Raw genomic sequence first — 24,692 nt, forward strand, 5'->3', positions numbered from 1 at the left:
TTTGGCCGCTTTTATGACATTTTGGCCTCTTCTCTGACCCTAATGTTATGAAATTTTACAAATATCATGTCTTTTTTTAATTAGAATTCACATACATAGTGATTTCGCTCTAAAAATTTTTTAATGAATTTCATCTACATTGGCCAGAGTGATAATACAACAGCCAGATGCCTGCTCTACAGGCTCAATGGGAGTGAGGTAAGCATCATTCCTATTTATGTACACAGATTTTTGTTTCTTATTATTGTACTAACCTGGTACTCCATAGTTTTACAACTATGTTATATTCACATCTGTTATGGTGCATTTTTATTTTCTTTGTTTGTTTGGTTCTTTGTTTGTTTTTGACTACACCCAGCAGGGATTACTTGTAATTTGTTTGTTTGGTTTTTTGTTTGTTTTTGGCTACATCCAGCAGGGATTACTCATGACTCTGTGCTCTGAAATTACTCCTGATGGGCTCAGTGGGGACCATATGGGATGCCGGGGGTCAAATCTGGTTTGGCTATGTCCAAGGCAAATGTCCTACTTGTTTTGCTGTTGCTCTAGCCCCATATTGCAATATTCTTGTGCCCCGAATAGATATGAGGAAAAGAAAAACAGTAACAACATAATAGTCTCAGGATGTAATGGGGATCAAAACAAAAATGTTTGAAACCTTGTATTTATGAGAACTTAGTTTATTCTAATCCTAATATAATGATGAGGTATCTTTTAATCATTTTTAAAGTTCATAGTTCTCAAGAAATAGTTTCTCTAGTTTCATCTTTGTTTGAGTGACTTGGATAACATCCTGACATATCTCCAACATATTTTTTGGTTGAGTAGATATTTTTAAATTAGAAATAATAAGTGCCATCAAAAGTACATTGAAGATAGTAATAATTTGACATGATCACTCTGGACAAGATCTGGGTGTTGAAAAGAAGTAAAATGATTTGCATGATACCCTTTCAGTAACAATATCAGCAAAACCACAATGCCTAGAGGGAAAAAGGGGGAGGGAGAAAGAGAGAAGAAGATAGAAGGGGAGAGAGAGAGAAAGAGGAGAAAGGGTGAGAGAGAGAAAGGAGAGAGGAGAAAGAGAGGGAGAAAGAGAAAGGGAGAAGAGAGAAAAGAGGGGGGTAGAACGAGGGGGAGGAAAGGAGGGAAGAAAGGAGGGAGGGAGGGAGGAAGGGTGGAAGGAAGGTACAAAGGAAGGAAGGAAGGAAGGAAGGAAGGAAGGAAGGAAGGAAGGAAGGAAGGAAGGAAGGAAGGAAGGAAGGAAGGAAGGGACGGAGGGAGGGAGGGAGGGAGGGAGGGAGAGAGGGAGGGAGGGAAGGAGGAGAGGGAGGGAAGGAGGGGAGGGAGGGAGGGAAGGAAGAAGGAAGGGAGGGAGGGAAGAAGTAAGGGAGGGAGGGAGGAAGGGGGGAAGGAGGGAGGGAAGAAGGAAGGAAGGAAGGGAGGGAGGAAGGGAGAGAGGAAGGAAGGAAGGAAGGAAGGAAGGAAGGAAGGAAGGAAGGAAGGAAGGAAGGAAGGAAGGAAGGAAGGAAGGAAGGAAGGAAGGAAGGAAGGAAGGAAGGAAGAGAGGGAGGGAGGGAGGGAAGGAGGGAGGGAGGGAGAGAGGCGGGAAGGAAACTAGGGATATTGGTGGTGGGAAGTATTCACTAGTGAAGTATGGTTATTAGGACAATGTATGACTGAAATTCAAAAAAATTTCATAAAAAATAGTACTTAAATTGTTTATAAAGAAATGGAATACATTTCAAGCCCATGTTTCCTATACTAAGCCTTTATAAAGTATTTTGGTGAATTTTGGTCATTAATTTTGACTATTGCAAAGGTCTTTTTTTTCCTGTTTCTCTGTCCCTGGGAGAACAGTTTCCTGATAGAGTACTAAGTAGTACATGCTTTCATTTTTGAGTAATGGGTATTTTTAGGGACTGTTCAAATTATATTGATATTTGTTTGATATTCACTTTTCCTGTCATATTTGCATGCTACAAAATATAAATTCAAGATCTCTTTTTATATTGATATTAATATTTTGAGATGGTAATTTTATTAAAGGAAGAATATGAGTGGGGTTTCCTTTCTGTATTATCTATAGGTTCATGTATATATGTATATGTATATATTAATATAGTACATTTTATTTCTTTGAAGTCAAGTATAAGAATTCTATTATTTTATTCTTGATTCTATCATTCTATTCTTGATTTATAGGTCATCTTTTCAACATATAAAGTATATATTATATACATATAATAGCAGTAACATTACTGCTGCATTTTTTTATTTTAGAACAAAATTGCTATATTGTTTTGTTATGATAGTTTTCTTTGGAATAAATTCCATTGACTGTTTCTCTTGGTAACAGATATATGTATTTAGTGAATTTTCAATTTATCTTCAGTGGGAGATTACATTCTACAGAGATGCCTTGAGTACCCTGCATTAATATTTTTTTCTCTGCTGTGCCAGGGATTGAATTTAGGGCCTCACATATCTCAGTCACTACCTTTCATTATGGGGAGAAAACCTTCTGAATTCATTTTTGTAGTTGTCACTACAGTTCTTTGAAATAGGTCCATTATGATCCAACCAGTATAAATGTGTGCCTCATTTTATTTTTATAACCTGACAGGTAACTTTCTTACTACTATAATCTTGGTAAACTAATAAGAATTCACTAGTCTTTGTATATAACATACACCTGTCTTTTATTTTTTTTCTGACACTAATTTTCTGAAGAAAATCAGTTTTAATTCTCTTATGATGCACAAACCTTAAACCATAGCCTAAATGGAAATGTATATTCTTTCAGTAGATCAACGGAATAAGTGTTAGTTTTTGTTCTCCATGTTGGTTATGAACACATTTCTTTTTCATTTCTGCTATCTGTAAATGTTCTCTGAGTTTCAAATGCAATGGCATTATGTAGAATTTTATTTTATGATTTTATCAAAATGTGCATCAAAAAGGGTGTTCAGTATCTGAGTCTTGATGAAATATCATTTGTAATTATAGAATTAACCTAAATCAGGGTGTTCTCAAATATTCACCTTTTCAGAAAATAATGTAGGTATTCAGCTATACTTACATGTTATGTACTTACATGTTATATATAACTTTAATTTTTTAATTGTATAGTTCTAAATGTAAATAATATTTCAAATTTAATTCTTTTTAATGTCATTAAGTTAGGCAAAGTGATATATCTAAACTTAAGAGAATTAAAATTGAATGAGGCAGAATTCATGGCAGCATCAACTATTAAATTAAGGGCTGCAGTGATTGTACAATGGGTAGGGTTCTTTCATGCAAATGACTATGTTTGATCCTTGGCAACAGAAGTGTCCCCTAAGTCCTGCTAGGAGTGATTCCTGTGCTAAGAGCCATGAGTAGGTCCTGAACCCTACTGGTTTTGGCCCCCAACTAGAAAAAAAAACAAACAAAAATATTGGGCTCATATTGGGAGATAATTTAATTGTTTGATGAGATATTATGAAGATATTACTTTATGTATATGGATTTGTACCTAAAATTTACTGTCAGAATATTATCCAAATATGAATCCCTTTTCAGCATAAAAATTATCTCACTGTATTTCTGTTCCATTTTATATTGACTGTCAATAACTATATTTTTAGCTTAAACAATATTTTCAAGAATTTTTACATATGATAATCAGTTCTGATTCTTTTCTTGTAGGCAATAGAAAGTAAATTTGTATGTCTCAAAGAAAACACACCCCACCCTATTAAAGCTTAAATGGTCATTCTAGGAATACAAATTCTGATTAAAATTACTTAATATAAGGAAATAGTCCCTGGAATAGTCATAGTTAGGTTTTTTAAAGTAATTTTTCTGTACAGTTACTATGTTAATCGACATATTTAAAAAACTTACCCATATTTATCAGCATAAAATGGAATATTCTTTTGCCTTTCTGTATAAAAACATTGCAACACATTATAGATCAAAGTGAAAAAGCTGATTATTTCTGAATATTCATCTCTGTTTTATTTAAATGAGGAATATAAACTTTAAGAGATGATTGCATTTACATATTTTTCTCTTTAAATTTCCTGACATTTTTGCAGTGCAATCTTTCAGTGCCTTTTATTCTAGTTTTTGATATATGTTTTACATATATACATGGAATATATACATTAATTTAATAATTAACATAGTATATATTGGTATATATTATGTATATGCACACAATGTATACCAAAATATGTTATTTATTGAACTAATTTTGTAGTAAGACCATTTTATTTAAATATTAAATTTTATGTAATTTTAAACTCATAAAATAAAATATTCAAGGAATTACATAACATCTACATTTTTGCTTAAAACAGTGATTATCTACAATCAGAATTAATTACAAATTTATAACATGGTTATAGTTATAAAATAAATTTAAAATGACCCGCTAAATATGTTTTGTCTAAGATTCTATATTGCTTAGTTTAAAAAGTATAAGATCTTTTTAAATAGTTTACCTTAAATTATGTTGACTTAAAATTTTCTATATTGTTTTATAAGTTGAGTACTTAAATTCTTAGTTAAAAATTAAGAAAGTGAATCATCCTTTTGCAGCAAATTATTTTCTGATATCCTCAAATTAGTTTTAAGAGACTGTGCGAGGGAACAGATCGTGACAGAAATATATTAAATTGTGTGTTTTATATAAAAGAAGGCACACATTTCTTTTTAGAGTTAAAAATATAAAAATGATTTTTAAAATGAGCACAGCACACTCTGTACCTTTAATAAAAGGATATTAGATATTTTAATATCTAACTTTCTAATATTTGAGGATACATTATTTTTAGAGGACTGAAAAAGTTAATTTCTTTAGTATAACCAAGACTCAAACTCCACTTAGCCTGTTTAGTAGTATAAGAGAACAAATACAGCTGCCCTGTTGGAACAAAGCAAGTAATTTTAATTACCTGTTGAGATAAGTTGAAATGTTACATATACCAGGTTCAAGTTCATGGAGATCTCACATTAATAATAAAAAAAACAGTGGTTGATTTACCTTTCTCTCTTGTTCCTTTAGTTGGTTTTCCACTTGTAGTCTCTGCCTTTGAGAGAAAAATCTGAGTATCATCAGTCATTTAAGTAACTGACTAAGTTATTTAAGTCTCTCTTACAAGTCTTTCTTCTAGTCTAATTTCTGTATAGTTTTCATATTAACTTAAATGAAAACCAAATCATGAAATTAAATAAGTTAGAGATAAAGTTGTCCTTTTGCTGTTAATATCAAATGAAAAGAACAAATTGCTTACTTCACACCTGGAGAATCCGGTTCTGCCTGTTAGCTCGTTCTTTGTATTAAAGGAAGATCATTTTCATTGGCGCCAGTGGTACCAGGAAGTCCTTGTTAAACTGCTTACATAGAGTATTTGCATTGTCCTTTTAATTATAATCCTATATAATACATAAAGTGCATTACAATAAAAGGGTTATATTTAAAAGATTTTTTTTATCTATCTGGCTAAAAGCTGGCCAAAAGTACAGGTTTTGGAATAAACAAAAATTAAATAAGCTTAGTGTAGATGCCTTTTACTCCACTCATTTGAAAATGACTGGGACTGGGATGGTTTCTTAAAGGGTACAAATTGCTTCTGGGTGTCTATAGTTCAATTCCTGGCACCTCATGGCCCCCTGAATAAGATGGAATGGGATCCCTCAGCATTGGTTGCTATGGCCTCTAGAAACAAGACTTGATTGTATTGTTCTGTTTTTAGAAAATCTCAAGGGTTTGCTCATAAAATAGAAGTTTATAAATAAAACATCCAGACAAACTCCATCTTTAAACGTTCTACCTGTCTCTTATAAATGTTATGTAGAATTTTGAAATAAAATTCTTTAGTGATAGTCAATGCAGAACTAAAGTTGTACATTAATATTTGTTACACTATTATCAAAATAACAACTCTATTACTATTAATCCAAAAATATTTAAAAATGACATTTCATAGCCTGCCAACTGGTCTTAGCTTGCTTTATTTTTTCTATGTCAGTTATGATTGGAATTTGAGAATAGGCAGAGGCAGTATTTCCCTGGTCTCTTGCAAAAACTTACTTTAGTTATAAAAATGAAGCAAAAGTGATTAAATAGACTGATGCTTTCTAAAGCCTCTGATTAGTTGTCTGAAATCTTTGGATAAGAATAATGATATTTTAAGGGCTATCCAGTTATATATTTGCTATAAAACTAAATCATTTTTGCATTTGTAGGCTGGCAAATAAACAAGACAAGGAAGGGGCTTTAGGAGAAGCTGATGTCATTGAGTGTCTGTCGCTGGAAAAATTGGTCAATGAGCACAAGTGCCTTTGTCAAATAGTAAGTTTTGGAATTCGCTTGCCCTTTTATTATAATTTAGCTCTTGGAAAGATGACAGAAAATCAATGAAACCTGACTAAATATGTATTTCATTTATTTATCCAGGAAATTATGTTCTCACTTTTGAGTTGACATTGTTTAATACTGTATTTTGCTATAGTGTTTTTGTTTACTACATTCCATAAACTATTTTCCAGGAAAATATTTTCCAAGATTTTAAGGTTTTATTTCTGTTTCATTTAGTTTGTCCTACCAACAGGGCCTGTAAGCTCTTCAGATTTCATGTCATACATATTATAAAGGAGTAAGGAAAACATAGAAAATTTAAATATAGATCTACAATGAATGTTAAAAAATTATATCTTAATGGACCGGAGAGATAGCACAGTGGCAAGGTGTTTGCTTTGCAAGCAGCCAATCCAGGATGAATGGTGGTTCGAATGCCAGCATCCCATATGGTCCCCTGTGCCTGCCAGGAGTGATTTCTGAACACAGAGCCAGGAGTAACCCCTGAGCGCTGCCGGGTGTGACCCAAAAACCAAAAAACGAAAAAAAGAAATTATATCTAAAGAATTATCGAATAATCTGAAGAAACATGAATAAATTATTTAATAATTAAATAATCATTTGTCTTAATAAAATATTTAGTGTTATAAATTTTCTAGATAAGAATAAAAAACTTCCTTACATTTTTATAAATTATTTTTCTTATGACAATTTAGTTTTGTTTACCGGTTTATATTATAATATCTCTAATAGCTTACAGAAATTATTTATAAAATAGTTTTAGTTTTGTTTGCAAATGTTAGTGATTATTGCAAAGGTGGGTTTCCATATTAGATAATCAGGTACATATATCCTTAAGTGTTCTTGTTTTGTTTAACAATAATTAAGTATAATTGTCTATGAATAGAATGTGCAAATAACTTAGTTTTAAATTATTTAAAAATTTTAAATCAAATAAACTGCTGTGTTTTTTTTTTAAGGAACCTTGTTCAGCAGTCTTTGGATGTGGAAAGAAAATCGACAAGTCTATTAAAAATGGCCTTTTTTGGCTGTTACATATCATTGCAAGAGATTTTGATGCCTTAAATGAACGCATCCAAAATGACACAATAGAACAGCGTGCTCAAGAGGAGCTAGAGAAACGAGAAAGGGCCGAGCGTGTGCGAAAGTTACGGGAAGAAAGGTAATAAATAGATCAATGTTTGCCACAGTGCATTTCAGAAGTCAAAACACTACAGGTTTGTGACTAAATTGAAAGCTTTTCATTTTTGCAGTTTTCTCCTTGTGTCAAAAAAAAAAAAATCCTAAGTATAATTTCTGTTTCTGTAGATTCTGATTTTTTTCTCTTTTTGGGTTGTAATACTATAATTAAGTTTCTCTGGTAAAATAATTACTTCTCAGAGTTTAGGATTTTTTTGTTTTGTTTTGTTTGTTTTTTGTTTTTTTTTGTAAAAAAAGGATCCTTGGGGTTCAGGGGGCTTAGAGGTCACTCTCTGTGATTGCTAGCCAGCCATGCTAAGCATCTAGGATATGGGATGGCTCTGGGCCCACAGTGTTTCAAACTCATCTAGGCCAATCCTCCTGGTGCTTGGGGCAATGCTGTGCAAAGAATTGAACTTGATTTAGCATGTGCAAAGCATGTACCCTTGCCCCTTATAAACTAAAGATGCTCATAAGGAATTCTAGTTCTCAGTTCAGAAGCTGATTTTGCTACTCAGATGATAGTGACAATTTCTACAGAAACATTTTTATTTGTTCTAACTTTTTGATAGGGTACTACTGGGTGAGTAGGTAACATAGATGCTACTAAATACTTTATCAGACATTTAGGATTGTTTTCCACAGTAGAAAATGATTGGGCCTGTTAGGTCTGTACACTCAGAATACTCTCAGAAATGATAGGTCAGCAATGGGTTTACTGATGCAATACTAGATCTTCATTCCGAGTTGTGTAAGAAAGTAAATTTTGTAGTTGTTCATGATTGAGTTTTAGACATACAGTGTTCCAATACCCATCCCTTCACCAGTGCACATTTTCCACCACCAATGTTCCTAGTTTCTCTCCTGCCATCTCAATGGCAAGCATTTTTCTTCTCTTCTACCCTCCTCCCTCTCTTCTTTCTCTCTCTTTCTCTTCATCTCTTCCTCTTTTTTTTTCCTTTGAGGTACTGTGGTTTGCCATATGGCTACCTCCTTTCAGCACCCGGATCAGTTCAGAGTGATCATTTCCGACTATCATTGTCATAACGACACCATCTGTGCCCTAACTGCACTTACCCCATACACTTTGTGGAAGACTTCAACCAGTAATCACAATGAGATCTTTTATATTTTATATAGCCCACAAATGAATATGATCCTTATATGTATATCACTCTCTAACTCATTTTATCTAGCATAATACTTCAAATGGTTAATTTTTATATGAGGGTAGAAACTTGTTAGAAATATTCCTGCATTAGGAGTTTTGTAAACCAATAATTTGAAGCTATGTCCAGATGCTTATGGTACTATATTTAGTAGTCATAAATTTATCACACGTCTTCTTTAACATGGACCAGCATTTTCTCAAAAGGAAATTCAATTTCTTTTCTTAAACACCAGAGAACAGAGAACGCGAGAGCTGGCTGAACTTGATGGGACAAGTGGTCTGGCTGAGATGGACCCAGAGACAATTGTTGGTAATCCTTTCCAGCCAATAGCATCTGTAATTTCTGAGGTATGAATGGTAACAAATATTATTATTTTTAATATATCTTTAGTTACAGAATTATGTGTTTAAAGAGGGTGGGTGGGCTTTGGGAAGGAGAGAGAAGCATTTAGCCAGAGATTATTTATAAAGGAAATGTAGTGATAGAGAAGGATTGAAATTTTGTTTTTTTCTTCTCCTTCTTGCTGTGTGACTCAGTATAAGGTTGAAAAATGACTTCAACTTTAAGTCTGAATGAAAAATGAAGATTGCTGTAGTGACTATCATAGTAATTGAATTGGTTTTGTATACTTTGGTATGATAGTAATGAATATATATATATAATATATATATATATAGTCTTCGTCATTGTATTACTAGTGTCATTCCTCTCTGATAGTATTTAGATGCTTATGATTAATTATATTACATGAATAATTTTTTCACTTTTCATAGGCTATTTAAGAACATTTCAAGCTATAATACATTGTCTTATATCTGAATATCATTGAAATTATAAGTATTTTTTATCAAAATTAATCAGTAGTTTGTAAATAAGAAGTTTCAAGGTTGTGTGCATGTAGGTATGTGCCTTTGTACCTTGATTTTCATCTTTCATTGGTGTCTGGGGTCTTTAACTAGCCCTTTAGTCAGCCTCAACAACATGCCTTCTAGAGGCATAGCTTCCTAAACCTTTTTGTTCACTTTGAGCTTAATGTGGCTGCAGACTTGCTGGTCCCCCACATGTTCTCCAGTCCTTCCCCTGTCACTGCCTCCTTCCATATAGGTACTCATCTGGGAAGGTGAATGATTTCTTCTTTGGGGCTGCTGCTGAGGAGGGAAGCAGCTCCACAGGTAAGATAATGATTGGAGTGTTTTGGTAGTGTTTTGCTTTGCAAAATATTTAATAATATGAGCTATTTGTCATAGGTAGCTAAAATTTTAAGAAGGTTATTGTATTTCCTATGTGGTAACCTCATTTAACTGATCATAAATAATGTGCTTTTCTATGTACAGTAGGATCATTTTTTGTTGTTGTTTTTTTGTTTTCTTGTTGTTGTTGTTTTTTGTTTTGGGGTTACACCCGGCAGCGCTCAGAGGTTACTCCTGGCACTCTGCTCAGAAATCGCTCCTGGCAGGCTCGGGGAACATATGGGATGCCGGGATTTGAACCACCATCCTTCTGCATACAAGACAAATGCCTTACCTCCATGTTATCTCTCCGGCCCTTAGTAGGATTATTTTTAAAAATAATTTGAGCCTTTTTTAATCTCCTTCCTATGAAGTACTGTTTGTTAAGTTTTATGTCCTTTTAAAATAGTTACAGAGATAAAAGAAATTAATTTTATTTTTTCTCTCTATATAGAAGGGATTCTTCATGTAAATATTGAATAATTATTTTAAAGTTTACTGCTTTGGTTAAAAATTACCTAAAAGCCAGAGAGCTTAACCAATAATAAAATAAATTTTTATTTTTAATTTAGACAACCATGATATATAACATTGTTGATATTTGATTTTAGGCATATAATATCTCAACACCAATCCCACTATCAGTGTCAATTCCCATCAACAGTATTCCCCCCCACTATCCATCCCCACCTTGATTGGCATATTACAAAGTTTGGTGGTTGCAGCTTACATCTCATGTTTTCAGTGTTTAGTCTGTACTTTGAATTTATAGCTGCAATATTCTCCTATATCACCAATAAAATGGCAGCTTTGGCCCCTATCCTTCCATTACTTCCTTATCTTCTTCCATCCCACTTTGAAATCTATCATCTGTCCTTTTCTCTAAGGTCTAGGTGGTGATCTAGACATCCCACCGTCACTCATGAGATCATCCTGTGTTATTCTTCTTGCTTACTTTACTCAACTGATACCTTCCAGTTCCAACCAGCTTGCAGCACATTGCATGATTTCATCTTTCTTTGCTGTTCCATAGTATTCCATTGTATGTATGCACCATGCTTCATAATTCCATCTCTCTTTTATTATACACTTAGGCTGATTCTAAATCTTAGCCATTGTACTAAGTGCAACAATAATTGAATGCATATACCCTTTTAAATGATACCCAAAAGTGGAATTGCTGGGTCATATGGGCATTTAATTTTAAGTTTGCTGAGGAATCTTCATACTGTTTACTACAAGAGTTGAACCAGATAACATTCCTAACATCAGTGCATGAGTGCATGAGAGCATGAGAGCTCCTTTTTCAGTATATCCCCACCAGCACCAACCGTTCCTATTGTTTTTTGGTATATGCAATTCTCACTGATGTGAGATGATATCTCATTGTTGTCTAGATTTGAATTTCCCTAGTGATAAGTGATACTGAGCATTTTCATGTGCTCAGCCAACTGCTTCTTATTTTAGAGACTGAAACACCTATTTCTTTCATTTTTACCACAATGAAAATAGTGAGGTATATCTATAATATAGATAATTATAATTCAAAGGCACATATTGTAATTAACATATATATACTTAGTTTATGATAATGATAACATTTCAAATCTGAGAAGAAAAAAATATTAGAACAATTGAATCATTTGAAAAAAATAAAATTATTGAACACTGTCAAATAGATTTCAGAAGACTAAACTTTTTTGTTTTTTTGTTTTGTTTTGTTTTGTTTGGGTTTTGGTTTCTGGGCCACACCCGGCGGTGCTCAGGGGTTACTCCTGGCTGTCTGCTCAGAAATAGCTCCTGGCAGGTACAGGGGACCATATGGGACACCGGGATTCGAACCAACCGCTTTTGGTCCTGGATCGGCAGCTTGCAAGGCAAACGCTGCTGTGCTATCTCTCCGGGCCCAGAAGACTAAAGTTTTTTAAAGAAAAAATTCTTTGGGGCCGAAGTGGTGGCACAAGCGGTAAGGCGTCTTCCTCGCCCACACTAACCTAGAATGGACTACAGTTCGATTCCCTGGCATCCCACATGGTCCCCCAAGCCAGGTGCGATTTCTGACCGTATAGCCAGGAGTAATTTCTGAGCATCACCGGGTGTGGCAAAAACAAACAAACAAAAAAGGCTTTAAAGTACTAATGTGCAAATTTAGATAATACTTTTTATGTATAAGGAGGAGGAAAAACTTTGAAAGGATAATCATGCCATAATCATTAAAAGGACATACCTATATCTTTTATTTATATAGAGCTATTGTACAAGCTTAAAAATAAACATATACATACCATAATACAAAGCCCAGTGCTGGGGCCAGAATGATAGTACAGTGGGTAGGGAATTTGCCTTATACTTGGCTGACCAGGGTTCTATTGCTGGTGTCCCATATGGTCCCTAAGCCTGCCAGGAGTAATTTCTGAGCTCAGAGCCAGCAGTAACCCCTGAGTACCATTGAGTGTGTCCCAACCATCACCCCCAATAAATGTTAAAATGTACATCAGTTAGTTAGATGGAGAAAAATGCTACTTTTTCAGTTATTTGCCTAGGATATATTTTGTCTGTGGTATTTCTGAAAGTAAGTTTGTAGTATGTCACATTTTAAAATGTGTTTGTCCTTTGATTTAATAATTTAGATATTTGGTTATTCATTATTGGTTTGTAATACTGTGTAAGTGTAATTTAATATCTGGATGAATATATGAAATGAAAAGTTAATGTATTTTTGTCTATTAAGAATTGGTAAAAATATTTGCTAATATAATTGATGTAACCTTTTAAAATATTAATAGAATGTGCTAGTGTAATCAAAACTAATACACAATATAGATGAAATAACAAGTAATATTTTAGTGCAGCAGGCACTTTAGGGTCTTCATATAGTCAGTGACAAGTTTGTAAAAACACATTTAAGTAAAAACTTGAACTATTTTTGTGTGAAAATACATAAATAAGAGGTAATCAGGCATATTTACATACTTGCGTATAATGTATGTTTGTATGTGTGTGTGGGGTAAGCTGAGAGAATCACCTCTTACTACTGATGTTTTAGATGGTGGTCATCTCTATATTGTGAAATTACTAGCAATATGTGTTTCTTTATTCTACCTATCTTTGCTGAATGCTTGTTTACTCTTGTGTTTTAATGATATATTCAGTGAATACTTTTTAAATTTTTAAAATTTTTAAATTTTTAAAGTGCTTGAAGTACCAGATCCCTTCTTACTTGATTTCTCCCCTTAAAACATTTAGATACTACCATTTTATTAAAGATGATATCTTTCTTTTTTTTGCTAGAATGAAAAAAGAATTGAAGAGAAAAAGAGACAAGATATGGAGAAAAGCAGTGATGCCTGCTCTCAGAGAAAAACAGTGGAGCATGAACAAACTGAGACACAAAGTCAGACCAGTGATAATAGCCAAAAAAACAGTGAGTTTGGAATAGTGGAAAATTATAAGAAGGCATTAACACAGCAGTTGGAGAATGAAGATGAGGCAGATCAGCGGTCATCAGAATCAGCCGGTAAATAGTACGACAGAAATAATATGTATTAAACTTGACTGTTTGTATTTCATGTATCATGATTATTTTCACAGAAAGGTTTTCATTTCATTTCAAAGTTACGATTATTGTTTTGTTGTTGTTTTCTGTTACTCCTTAATTTGCTACCATGTTTTAATACATTATATCTTAAAATGTATTTCTTTGTTAAATAAAACTATTTTAATATAATATTTTATTTTCATAAATTGAGTACATAATATAGCCTCAGAAATCATTTGAATGTATTTAACACCCTTATGGCACTTAAGGCTATAGACACATGATTTTTTTGTTTTTATTTTTGTTTTAGGGGCCACACCCTGTGTTGCTCAGGACTCAGGAGTTACTCTAGGCTCTGTGCTCAGAAATTGCTCCAGGAGTCTTTGGGGACCATATAGGATGCTGGGGATTGAACCTGGGTCCATTCTGGATTGTCTGTGTGCAAGGCAAATTCCTTACCACTGTGCTTTCGCTCTGGCTCTCTATAGACTTTTTTTTATAATTTAATATAATTTGTTTTTGTTTGGGGTCACACCCAGTGGCACTCAGGAGTTACTCCTGGCTCTGTGCTTAGAAATCTATCCTGGCAGGCTCAGGGATGCCTTGAATTGAACCTGGGTCCATCCTGGATCGGTTGCCTGCAAGGCAAACGCCTACTTATGTGCTATTCTTCTGGCTAAAGACTATATAGACATTTTTATTTTCTTCATAAACTTGCTTTTCAATAGTGTGAGACATAATCTGTTGAATATTTTTATTTTTTTATTAAAAAAAAAAACCCTGCTATCAGACGAGTGCATGCAGGAACACTGTTTTCAGTTCCTAGCACTGCATAGCCCCGAGCCCTTTCAGAAGCAAACCCAAACACTGAACTGAATAGCTCCTAAGTATCTCTGTGGGCTGCCCAAAAAAATCAAACTGAGAGGGGCTGGAGAGATAGCATAGCATAGGGAGTTGGCCTTGCATGCGACCTACCCAGGAGGGACCAGATTTGATTCCTGGCATCCCATATGGGCCCCCAGCCTGCTAGGTGTGATTTCTGAGTGCAGAGCCACGAGTAAACCTTGAACACCCTGGGTGTGGCCCAAAAACCAATCAATCAATCCATCAAGTTTAAAAAAATACCATACTGAGAATCCAAATAAATCTAACAACAGCTAAGACTTACTTTTGACCCCTCATGGAATTTACTTATTGGTTTTTTTTTTGGCCACACCTGGTGATGCTCAGGGGTTACTCCTGGCTCTGCACTCAGAAATCACTCCTGGCTTGGAGGACCATATGGGACACTGGGATATCAAAGTGTGGTCCATCCTAGGCTAGCACAGGCAAAGCCAATGCCTTACTGCTAGCGCCATTGCTCCAGCCCCTCGACTCCTCCTAGAATTCAGATCTAAGAAATATGTATAAACATATTTGTACAGGAGAACATTTCTTCTATCTGCCACACTCTTCCTCTCAGGTAACTAATTTTGTTATCAGTATCAACTGATTTATATTCACTTTATTTTTCTAGTTTATTTCCTTGTATGTATTCAAGTGAAATGTACCAACTTTTTTTCTTCTGACTTATTTTGTATCATATATTCACATATTTCTGCCATTTTCCTAAAGTTATCAATAAAAATAGGTAAATAGTATTCCATTGTGCTTATATTTATGACATTTTTAATACAACTATCTATTAGCAAGTCCTTTTTTAAAATGAACATCTTTGTCCTTCCTCCATCCCCATTCCCATCCTGCATCCCATTTCCCCCACTCTCATCCCCCAGGTTGCTAGAGTAAGTGGTCCCCTCTGTGTCTAGCTTACTACATAGTGATCATATATCTGTTTGGTCCTGGTACCCTCCCTTATTTCCCCCTCTATTTGAAAGGCAGAACTAGATAGTTCAAGTTATGTGGTTTTGTTTGAAGAAGAGAAAAGCAATAAAGTGGGGTAAAAGTCAAATAAGCCAGAAATGGGTGTAGTCCTTCTAGAGGACAAATTTCGTGCTGGAAATTCCCGATTCAATGTTAATATGTACCTAAAATACTACTGTGATAGATATGTAAGCCAATATGGTAAAAATAAAAATTATATATAATAAAAAAAGAAACTATAATTAACCACAAAAAAATTGAACATCTTAAATATGAGTCTTAATTAGTGATTTTTCTCTTTAATTTATAATTGCCTTTTTTCTTTTTTTTGTTTTTGGCCACACCCAGTGACGCTCAGGGTTTACTCCTGGCTACATGCTCAGAAATTGCCCTGGCTTGGGGAACCATATGAGACACCAGTGAGAATGTGCAAGGCAAACGCCCTACCACCTGCACCACCGCTCTGGGTCCAATTGCCTTTTTTTTTCCCTAAGTGATTCTGTGACATAAAAGGGACCATGGAGACAGAGAAGCAGCCACTTTTTTTTTTTTTTTTTTTTTTTTTTAGTTTTTTTGGGCCACACCTGGTGGTGATCAGTGGTTACTCCTGGCTGTCTGCTCAGAAATAGCTCCTGGCAGGCACGGGGGACCATATGGGACACCGGGATTTGAACCAACCACCTTTGGTCCTGGATTGGCTGCTTGCAAGGTAAATGCCATTGTGCTATCTCTCCGGGCCCGAAACAGCCACTTTTTAATCAGAAACCTGGAATAGACCTTTATTTTCCTGTCACTTGATATATGTTACCTTACATAAATTTTTTCAGTATTGATTTTCTCATCTCTAAAATGGGGGTTTATCAGCTTTTTATTATTTTTTTTTGTAGAATGTTTATTGGTAATGTGTTTCTAGCAAAGGACCTGACTCAAGAGAAATACCCTGTTTCTTTTCTTCTATGCTACTCTTAACAACTGGTTCACTTGTATATTGGGATTTTTGTACATTATCATAAAACTTTAAAAACACTGTCTCAAGCCATAACTAACATGAATATTTTGTGATTTAAAAAAACACTTGAAATTTATATTAATTATAAGAGTAAGTTAAGACATTCATATTTATACCCTAAAAAAATATGTTAACAGCTCAATATAATCCAGACTTAAAATATCCTTTTAATGGACTAGAGTGATAGCACAGCAGTAGGGCATTTGCCTTGAAAGTAGTTAACCCGAAAGCAATCGGAGTTGGATTCCTGGCATCTCATATGGTCCCTGAAATCGCCAGGAACAATTCCTGAGCACAGAGACAGGAGTAATTCCTGTCCATCACCAGGTATGGCCCAAGTCCCCTTGAAAAAATATTCATGTATACATTAATGAATAAAGAGCTAAATGATTTGTGTGGTGTGAGAAGAAAGATAATCAACATATTATCATGATTTTATAGTTACTTGTTTTATGCTTTAGGACATTTGGGGGGGCTTGGGGTTACACCCATTTGATGCTCAGGGGTTACTACTGGATAAGTGCTCAAAAATTGCCCCTGGTTTGAGGGACCTGATGGGATGCCTGGGGATGAACCACAGTCCTTCCTTGGCTTGCGCTTGCAAGGCAGACACCTTACCTCTAGCGCCGCCTCACCGCCCTGCTTTAGAACATGCTTTAAGGGATCATAGAGCATATTATTCCTGTTATATCTATGAAGAAATCCAGGAATTTAGAATTTTGAGGAATTCCAAACTATATACCTTAAATATGACTGGATCGAGACCACACTTGAGATCCATCTGCTACATATCACCTGTTTTTTGTGACCCTAAGCTGTTGCCTTGCTGAAGAATCTACAAATCAGAATGTTTTTCCTCTCTTCCAGCTATAGACTTTGCAAACTTGATTGTAGTTATTTCTAGTTATGTTTCTATGTTTCTCATGGCTTTGTTTACTTCAAAAGTGTTGAGTAGTTCTCATAAAACAGGCAAAATTGCTACTTCAAGTATTTTAGTAATTTTGATATTTGGCTCTTGACTATATCATCCCAACTTGTAATGTTAAAATTTAGATAATTAATAATATGGCTATCCTTGGCAATGTTTATATGTGACTCTGAGAATCTATAGGTTATTTGAAATTAATTTAGATTTAATTAGGCCTTTTTTTCATATTACAGAGGGCTAGTTTTGAACTACCTTGAATCATTCTACATATTGTCCTGACACCTAACTGCTCTTTTACAGGCCTTTCTTAGTTTTGTGGAAATCCTTCTAGTGTTTAACTATTATGTTGCTTCACTGTGTTTGGTAAATATGTTATTTTTAGAAGTCTAAAGTTTTTGTGTTCAGAATAATCTCACAGAACTCAAAATTTGGGCTTTTTGTTGTCTATGTAATGTAAAATTATTCATTCAATAGTGATCATTTAAAAAATCATCCTTAGTAAAAGAAGTTCACATTCTATTTTAATAATGTAAAAAAGCTAAATTTGAAGAAATACTTCTTTGATAATATTCTAGTTTGAATTTTTAATAAATGTCCTATTGGCATAATTTTGTTGCTTCTGTTCTTTTAGATAGCAGTAAAAAGAAAACTAAAAAACTAAAAATAAAAAGGAATAACCGAGTAGAACCAGTGAATACAGATGACAATGTTCCTAAGAGTCCACCACCACCTCCACCGCCTCCTCCTAGTAAGTAGATTAATATTGACACTGACTTTAGGATATTTGCTTTAAATAATGAATTAAAAAATTAAATCATTAAATGAATTAAAAATTAAATTAGCTTTTTATTTAATAGGTCATTATTTTAAGGAATTTACATAAAACTTCTTTGATGCCTTCCTTGTTGAAATTATCTACTGTTTTTTCAATAGGGAAACATTAAAAATATTTAAGGTAAATAAGTTAGGAGAGCCTTTTCCAAATACTTCCTACACTGTAACCAAATCTTATATCAAGTAATAGAACTCAGGTTTATAAAAGGAACTTAGGCTTACTAAATAGATTCTAATGTGAATATTTTTTAACTTAGGTCTTTCTTCTTAGTAGATAGCATTTGAAGTCAAGATATGTGAATGTTTTTTGATATTTCCAACTTATTCCAATTATTAATTTTAAGTTGTTATTGAGTATTGAGTGAAAATTTTTTGTAAAGCATTAGGAGATTCTAACTGCACAGTAATTATAATTTTCAGCATAAAACATACTACTTCAAAAATTATACATATGCTCACTAAATATCTAAACTAATATATTTGTATTATCCTGTTAGCTCTTCTAGAAGGCATTCAATAGTTATAATTTTTGTTAGGAATTATTTTAAGGTTCCTAGTGAATATTACATTTAATAAATATTTCTCTTAATTTTTCATGAGGTTAGGATTGGAGTTGAAGGTAATATTTGTCATTGTAATAAAGATAAAATGTAAAGGTAATAAAATGTAAAGCAGATATTGGTAGCCTATAATCTTATTTTGAAATAGAAGCTATCAAATAGAATTATAGCTTTATGGCTGTAAAAAAATGTCATTCAAATATATTTGTATTAAAATTGAATTTGATATGCATTCCTGTCCAAGAAGGTATCCTCTCAAAAGATCTAAGAAGTCATTGTTAACAGTGTTCTTTTTGAATGTTTTTCTTTTTTTTAGTTGGCTGGGGAACTCCCAAAGTCACTAGACTTCCAAAACTTGAACCTCTGGGTGGAATACGTCATAATGGTAATCCAAGTGGATCAGTCTTCAAGTGTTTATACGTACTAAATGCATGTTTCCTTATGTTTCTACTTCTTCAAAGTTATTTTTGGAAGCCTTTAAAACCCATGGCCATTTATTTCCATTTTATTGCTGGATATAGCACCCCCAGACAAAAAAAATATATATAACAGTTTTCCTTGGAAATTAATTTAAGTTATTGTTTAGCAATAAACCTCTAGAATTAAATTTTTTTCCTGGAGCTATAGTACAACAGGAAGGGCATATGCCATGCATGCTTCCAACCCTGGTTCAATATATGACATCACATAGGTCTCCTGAGCACTTCCAGGAGTGATCTCTGAGTACCAAGACAGGAACAAGTCCTGAGTCCTACTAAGTGTGGCCCAAAAAGTAAAGTAAATCAAGTGCAATTGGGAGTAAATATCTGTCTTATTCAGTATGTGAATGTTATGATTTTGGACCATCAACCCATATTCTTGTAATAAAGTATTTCTAGAATGCTGGAGGATAATTACATGCATGTTATAACAGCCATTTTTCCATTAAGAATATTTAATTTTTACCTTTTGGGGCCGGGAAGGTGGCACTAGAGGTAAGGTGTCTGCCTTGCAAGTGCTAGCCTAGGATGGACCACGGTTCGATCCCCCGGCGTCTCATATGGTCCCCCCAAGCCAGGGGCGATTTCTGAGCGCATAGCCAGGAGTAACCCCTGAGCGTCAAACGGGTGTGGCCCAAAAACAAAAACAAAAAAAAGAATATTTAATTTTTACCTTTTAAAAAAAATTCAGGGGTCACAAAGGTAGTATAACAGGGTGTTTGTCTTGCATGTGGCCAAACTAGGTTTGATTCCAACCATTCCATATGGTCCTCTGAGCCTCACCAGGAGTGATACCTGAGAGTAAAGTAATGAGTAAGCCCTAAGTATCACTGGGAGAGTTTCCTCCCCCTAATTAAACAGCAATAAAATTTTTTTATTTTAATTTCTTATATTTTCCGTATGGAAAGAAACTTGCATGATATTAAATTATTTTCACATGTGCTTTATGAATCAATGTGTATAGAAGACTACATTAAGTTAATCAACAATCAATTTTACTTCGTCAAAGTTAATTTCTTTGATCTGATTTACCCACATACTTTCTTTTCTAGTAACTATTCATTTTGTTTTTGAAATCTGTGAGCTTATTATTGTTCTGTTAATTTGTTTATTTTTCTTTTGTGTACCAGATTTGTGAAATTAGACAATGTTTTATCTTTTTCTATCAGATCTGTTTCACTAAACCCAAACACTCATGTTCATCCATGTTTTTGTGACTTCTCAGGATTTCATCCTCATTTTTATAACTAACTAGACTTTACTGTACTTAAGTTGTATATTCATATCAATGTATATGTATATATATATACATACATGCATAATGTTGCTACATAGCACACTTATCTGTGAGCACTTAGGACATTTCCAATAATTGCTCAGTTAATATAGCAATTATTAATTATTAATTGCTACAGTTAATACAGAGATACATAATGTCTCTTTAATATCGTGTTTGTATTTGAAATATACTCAGTTGAAAACAGATTTTACTATTTGAGTAACTTTGACATTCTCTTGCAGAATTCTTGTTTTTCCTAATTTAACTAATTTAGAATTTGTTTTTCCAAGGAGACTCACTTACGAGGATAGAAGTTAGAGTACTGCCATATAATTTGAAATTATATTAAACTGTGTAACCTATATACAATACTTTTCCTCATAAATATATAATATTTAATGCTTACTTTTAAAAATGTACTATTGATGAAAACAAAATATGACTTCATAATTAATAGTGGATAATAAGTGATATTTCCCTTTTCTCATGACAAAAAATGTCATTGGGCTATTTTAAAGTCACTGAATATTTTCTTTGAAGCGATATTTATTTCATTGATTTTGTATCATGAAGTTTTTATTGACTCTTATAAGTACAATTTCATTATATGATTCAAACTTGTAAGGTAGGAATGTATTATCAATTTAAATATTTCTAGAAAATGTAGATAATTGTAATTTATATATAGAAATGTGCTTTTACACATATGTAGAAAAGTGAACTGGAGAGATAGCACAGCGGTAAGGCATTTGCCTTGCATGCAGCTTATTCGAACAGAGGTGGTTTGAATCCCGGCATCCCATATAGTCCCTCATGCCTGCCAGGAGCGACTTCTGAACCAGGTGTAACTCCTGAGTGCTGCCGAGTGTGACCTAAAAAGAAACAAACAAACAAATATTTGTAGAAAAGTATAATGTATGATGTGATAAATATATTCCTCATGGCAATATGTGGCTATTTTATATTTGGTACCAGATTAAGCATTGCTAATATCAAATATATTAAGATGTGCATTCTGCCTTTCTGGATATCACCATAGAGAAGACAATACTTGAACTTACTGACATATGTAATAATAGTTCATATTGATAAAATGATAAAGAGTAGCAGAGACATTTTAAAAGCACCAGAAGTCAGGATTGGAGAGTGAGCACCATTCTTTGTTTTGCCTCTTCTTTCAGACTTCTTGCCTTCTCCCTCATTCTTTTTACCAAATGGTTGAGGATATTGTGTAGGTCCGAATTTGTGACATACAGATAGATATATATCTACTTCTGTGGGTTGTCATGGTATTTATAAAACTAGTCCTGGTGCTTGTGGCCACGACTTTGATATATTAAGGTATTATAAGAATTTTATAATGCTATAGATAGAGTTCACTGCATGGTCACCTGAAATTGGCCTACACTTTTGTAACAAAGGTTCACACTTTGCACAAAGTAAGAAAATTTTAGTAGCATACTTACCTGGCAGGGGAGATACCATGATCACGAATGTGGTTTCCCCCGGTGAGGCTCATCCATTGCACTCAGGGTGTGCTAACCCCTGTGATTTCCCCAAATGTGGGAAATTCAACTACACTGCATAATTTGTGGTAGTGGGGGACTGCGTTCGCACTTTCCCCTGTAAAAAAAGAAAAAAAAGAAAGAAAATTTTAGCAAAGATTTATTCATATCTCCATCAGTTAGGAATGGTGTCTCATATGGAACCGAGCTGTCTGCTGCTTGGCTGGCAGGTTATCTGTTGACATTGCTTGCCCTTCTCTCTCTTCTCATGCTTTTGTGACCTTGCCCATATCACTAGTCATGTAATTACTTTATACTGTTAGAGTTCTTGATAGGAGTTGTAATACTTACAGTGCAGAATTGGAATACTGTCCATAATAGCATGGGTCTTTGAGGTGATTGGTATTAGTACTGGGTCTTCAAAAAATCAGAAGAATCAGTTGATAAAAAGCAGTGGATTATCTAAAACTGGAGAATTGGGAAAGGCAGAGCAGCTAATTATTTTAGGGAAAGTTTTGTAAAGGACATTTCTAATTTGGAAAAGAGTATAAAGTTATGTATGATTAAAGTTTAAGTTAATGAGGATAAAGGAAATTTTAAAGTTATATAAGGTATTGAATTGTGCTATAGAGCCAGATTCTGCTATATGTCTGGAGTTCCTGTGCTGTGTCAAAAACACTACACTTCTAGTATAAAGAAATTTTAGTAAAAAAGAGTAATGTTTCTAGATTTGTAGGTTGTTTAAACAAAAAGAGTGTTGGCACAGCAGTATCGTGTAATTTTAGTTTCACTAATCTCTTTACACATATGGACTGAAATGGCCGATGAGAAATTGGCTAGTGAGCTCAAGTAAACCTGAATACTGAAGCTTCTAATTTGAACATATAATTTGAATAAAAAAGCACGATCTATACTGTAGGTGCGACTTTTTATTAAGTCAGGTATAGACTCATTTTTAATGTATGAGCATTTATCTTAGTGCTTTTGTTTTCAATATATTTGCAGTTGTTTTGGATTTATTTTTTTATGCTTCCTGTCTACAATCACATTGTCAGAATATGTTGATCTTTTAAAGATCTTGGTATAAAAAATAGTGAACTTTGTTCAAAACATTCACATTTAATAATTGTTTGATCTCTTTTGTAAATCTTCTTTCAATAGATTTTTATGGGAAACCACTGCCTCCACTAATTGCGCGGCACAGACCTAACAGTGATGCTCATGATGTGATCTCATAACCAAACTATGTGGGTAAACTTCTTGAAGTACAACAAGACAACACAGAAGATCTTCTTTCACAAAGAAAAAAACTCTGAACATCGATGACTGGGGCACTGATTTTGCTGGGCTAACAATTACAATGAGACGTCAAAGACCTGACTGATGCAATAATTGGCTATCCATTCTTCATTTTGGGGAGGGAAGGGGAGGAAGGCCAGAATTACAAGCATCTGGGATGAGCATTTCAACAAATTAGCAAGATGCAGCATAGACTTTGGTTTCTATATCACAAAGAAAAGCCTCAGTAAAAGAGCCAATGGACTCTGCACAGATTTGTTTGCATTTATTTTATAAATCTTTATATCTCTATCTTAAGCATTTTTTTGTAAGATGCATGTGTACAAAAGGGAACTTTTAGGAATTTATAACTTACATTTTTAACTTTATATTTTTCTAAAACTTTTGTATTGACTCTGCACTATTTTATAGACAGTTAAAATATTGTGTCTGGAAAATGGAGTTGATAAACTGGTCAGACTATTCAACTGGGATATATATTAATGTGACTTGAGATGGAATTTACAAGTATTCTTTTCTTGAAGTCTACATCCTAATTTAAAAATAATACCATTCAAGAATTAATTCTCAGATCTTTAATCTACCAAATTATGTGATTTTAAGTTATTGCCCAAGAACAGATTTTAATATATTTTTATTAGTTGTCTTTGAACCTACATGGTTTTTAAATTAAATGTATGTGATATATTATTAGAAGTCCCAGTAAGCACCAGTTTTGAAGGTAATATAATCCTAAGAAATAAAGATAATTCTTAAAACTACCTTGCTTTATTAGAAGTTATAGTAAGTCTAATTATTTTGCTTTCAAATTAAAGGTAGTTTTTTCAAAATACTTCTGGCTTCAAAGATGTGTTGTACAGCTTCATCTTGTCTGATTAGAAGAAAAATTTAGAGTTATTTTATAAAGAAATAATTCCAAAGTAGTGACTCAATTTAAAATGCAAGCACTTGTTATCCTTAAGCATGTAAATTGTAGAATTATCTATCTGACTTTTAGGTGGCTTTCAATAATATATTGGAGACATTATTTAATGAAAATGTATATTTTTGCCCAGACTATTTTTACAATGTACAATTACAGTGTAATTCTCATAATATTTTGTTAAAATGGACCAGGTTGGCAATTTTTATTGAAAATAGACATATGCTGTTCTCTGATTACATGATAAATATGTCCCAGAGGGTTTACTACAGTTATTTAATTACAAAATTCACACTACTATGTTATAATTTATTCACATTTAAGTCTTCTTGAATTGTCATTAATCATTTTACTTATTATTCTATTATTAGCATCATAAGCAGTGTCTTGGGATTTTGTTCATAGAAGCTGCTCAGCAGACTGAAAAAGCTTTATATATTTACTTACATTTAAACTTCTAAGTTAAATTTGATAGGTGACTGATATGTGAAAAAGTAAAACAAAAGATTTAATGGATTATTTT

General features: G+C 33.6%; 1 protein-coding gene and 1 non-coding gene across 2 annotated transcripts in view; both read left to right on the forward strand.

Annotated features, from left to right (window-relative positions):
- ARL13B (ADP ribosylation factor like GTPase 13B) overlaps positions 1 to 23,754 on the forward strand; it is a 72,186-nt gene extending 48,432 nt beyond the window's left edge. Inside the window, exons 4-10 of the mRNA XM_049785723.1 lie at positions 6,241 to 6,346; positions 7,333 to 7,535; positions 8,957 to 9,071; positions 13,245 to 13,470; positions 17,923 to 18,039; positions 19,002 to 19,070; positions 23,110 to 23,754. Coding sequence (XP_049641680.1) covers positions 6,241 to 6,346; positions 7,333 to 7,535; positions 8,957 to 9,071; positions 13,245 to 13,470; positions 17,923 to 18,039; positions 19,002 to 19,070; positions 23,110 to 23,186 — 913 coding nt within the window. The 3' untranslated portion in view covers positions 23,187 to 23,754. The remainder of the gene's footprint in view (positions 1 to 6,240; positions 6,347 to 7,332; positions 7,536 to 8,956; positions 9,072 to 13,244; positions 13,471 to 17,922; positions 18,040 to 19,001; positions 19,071 to 23,109) is intronic.
- LOC126026809 (U1 spliceosomal RNA) lies at positions 21,902 to 22,069 on the forward strand. The gene has a single exon (XR_007502025.1). It is a non-coding gene; the product is annotated as a U1 spliceosomal RNA (small nuclear RNA).
- Positions 23,755 to 24,692: the final 938 nt, after the last annotated feature.

Source organism: Suncus etruscus, chromosome 13 (assembly GCF_024139225.1).
Source record: "Suncus etruscus isolate mSunEtr1 chromosome 13, mSunEtr1.pri.cur, whole genome shotgun sequence".
Classification (NCBI taxonomy): domain Eukaryota; kingdom Metazoa; phylum Chordata; class Mammalia; order Eulipotyphla; family Soricidae; genus Suncus; species Suncus etruscus.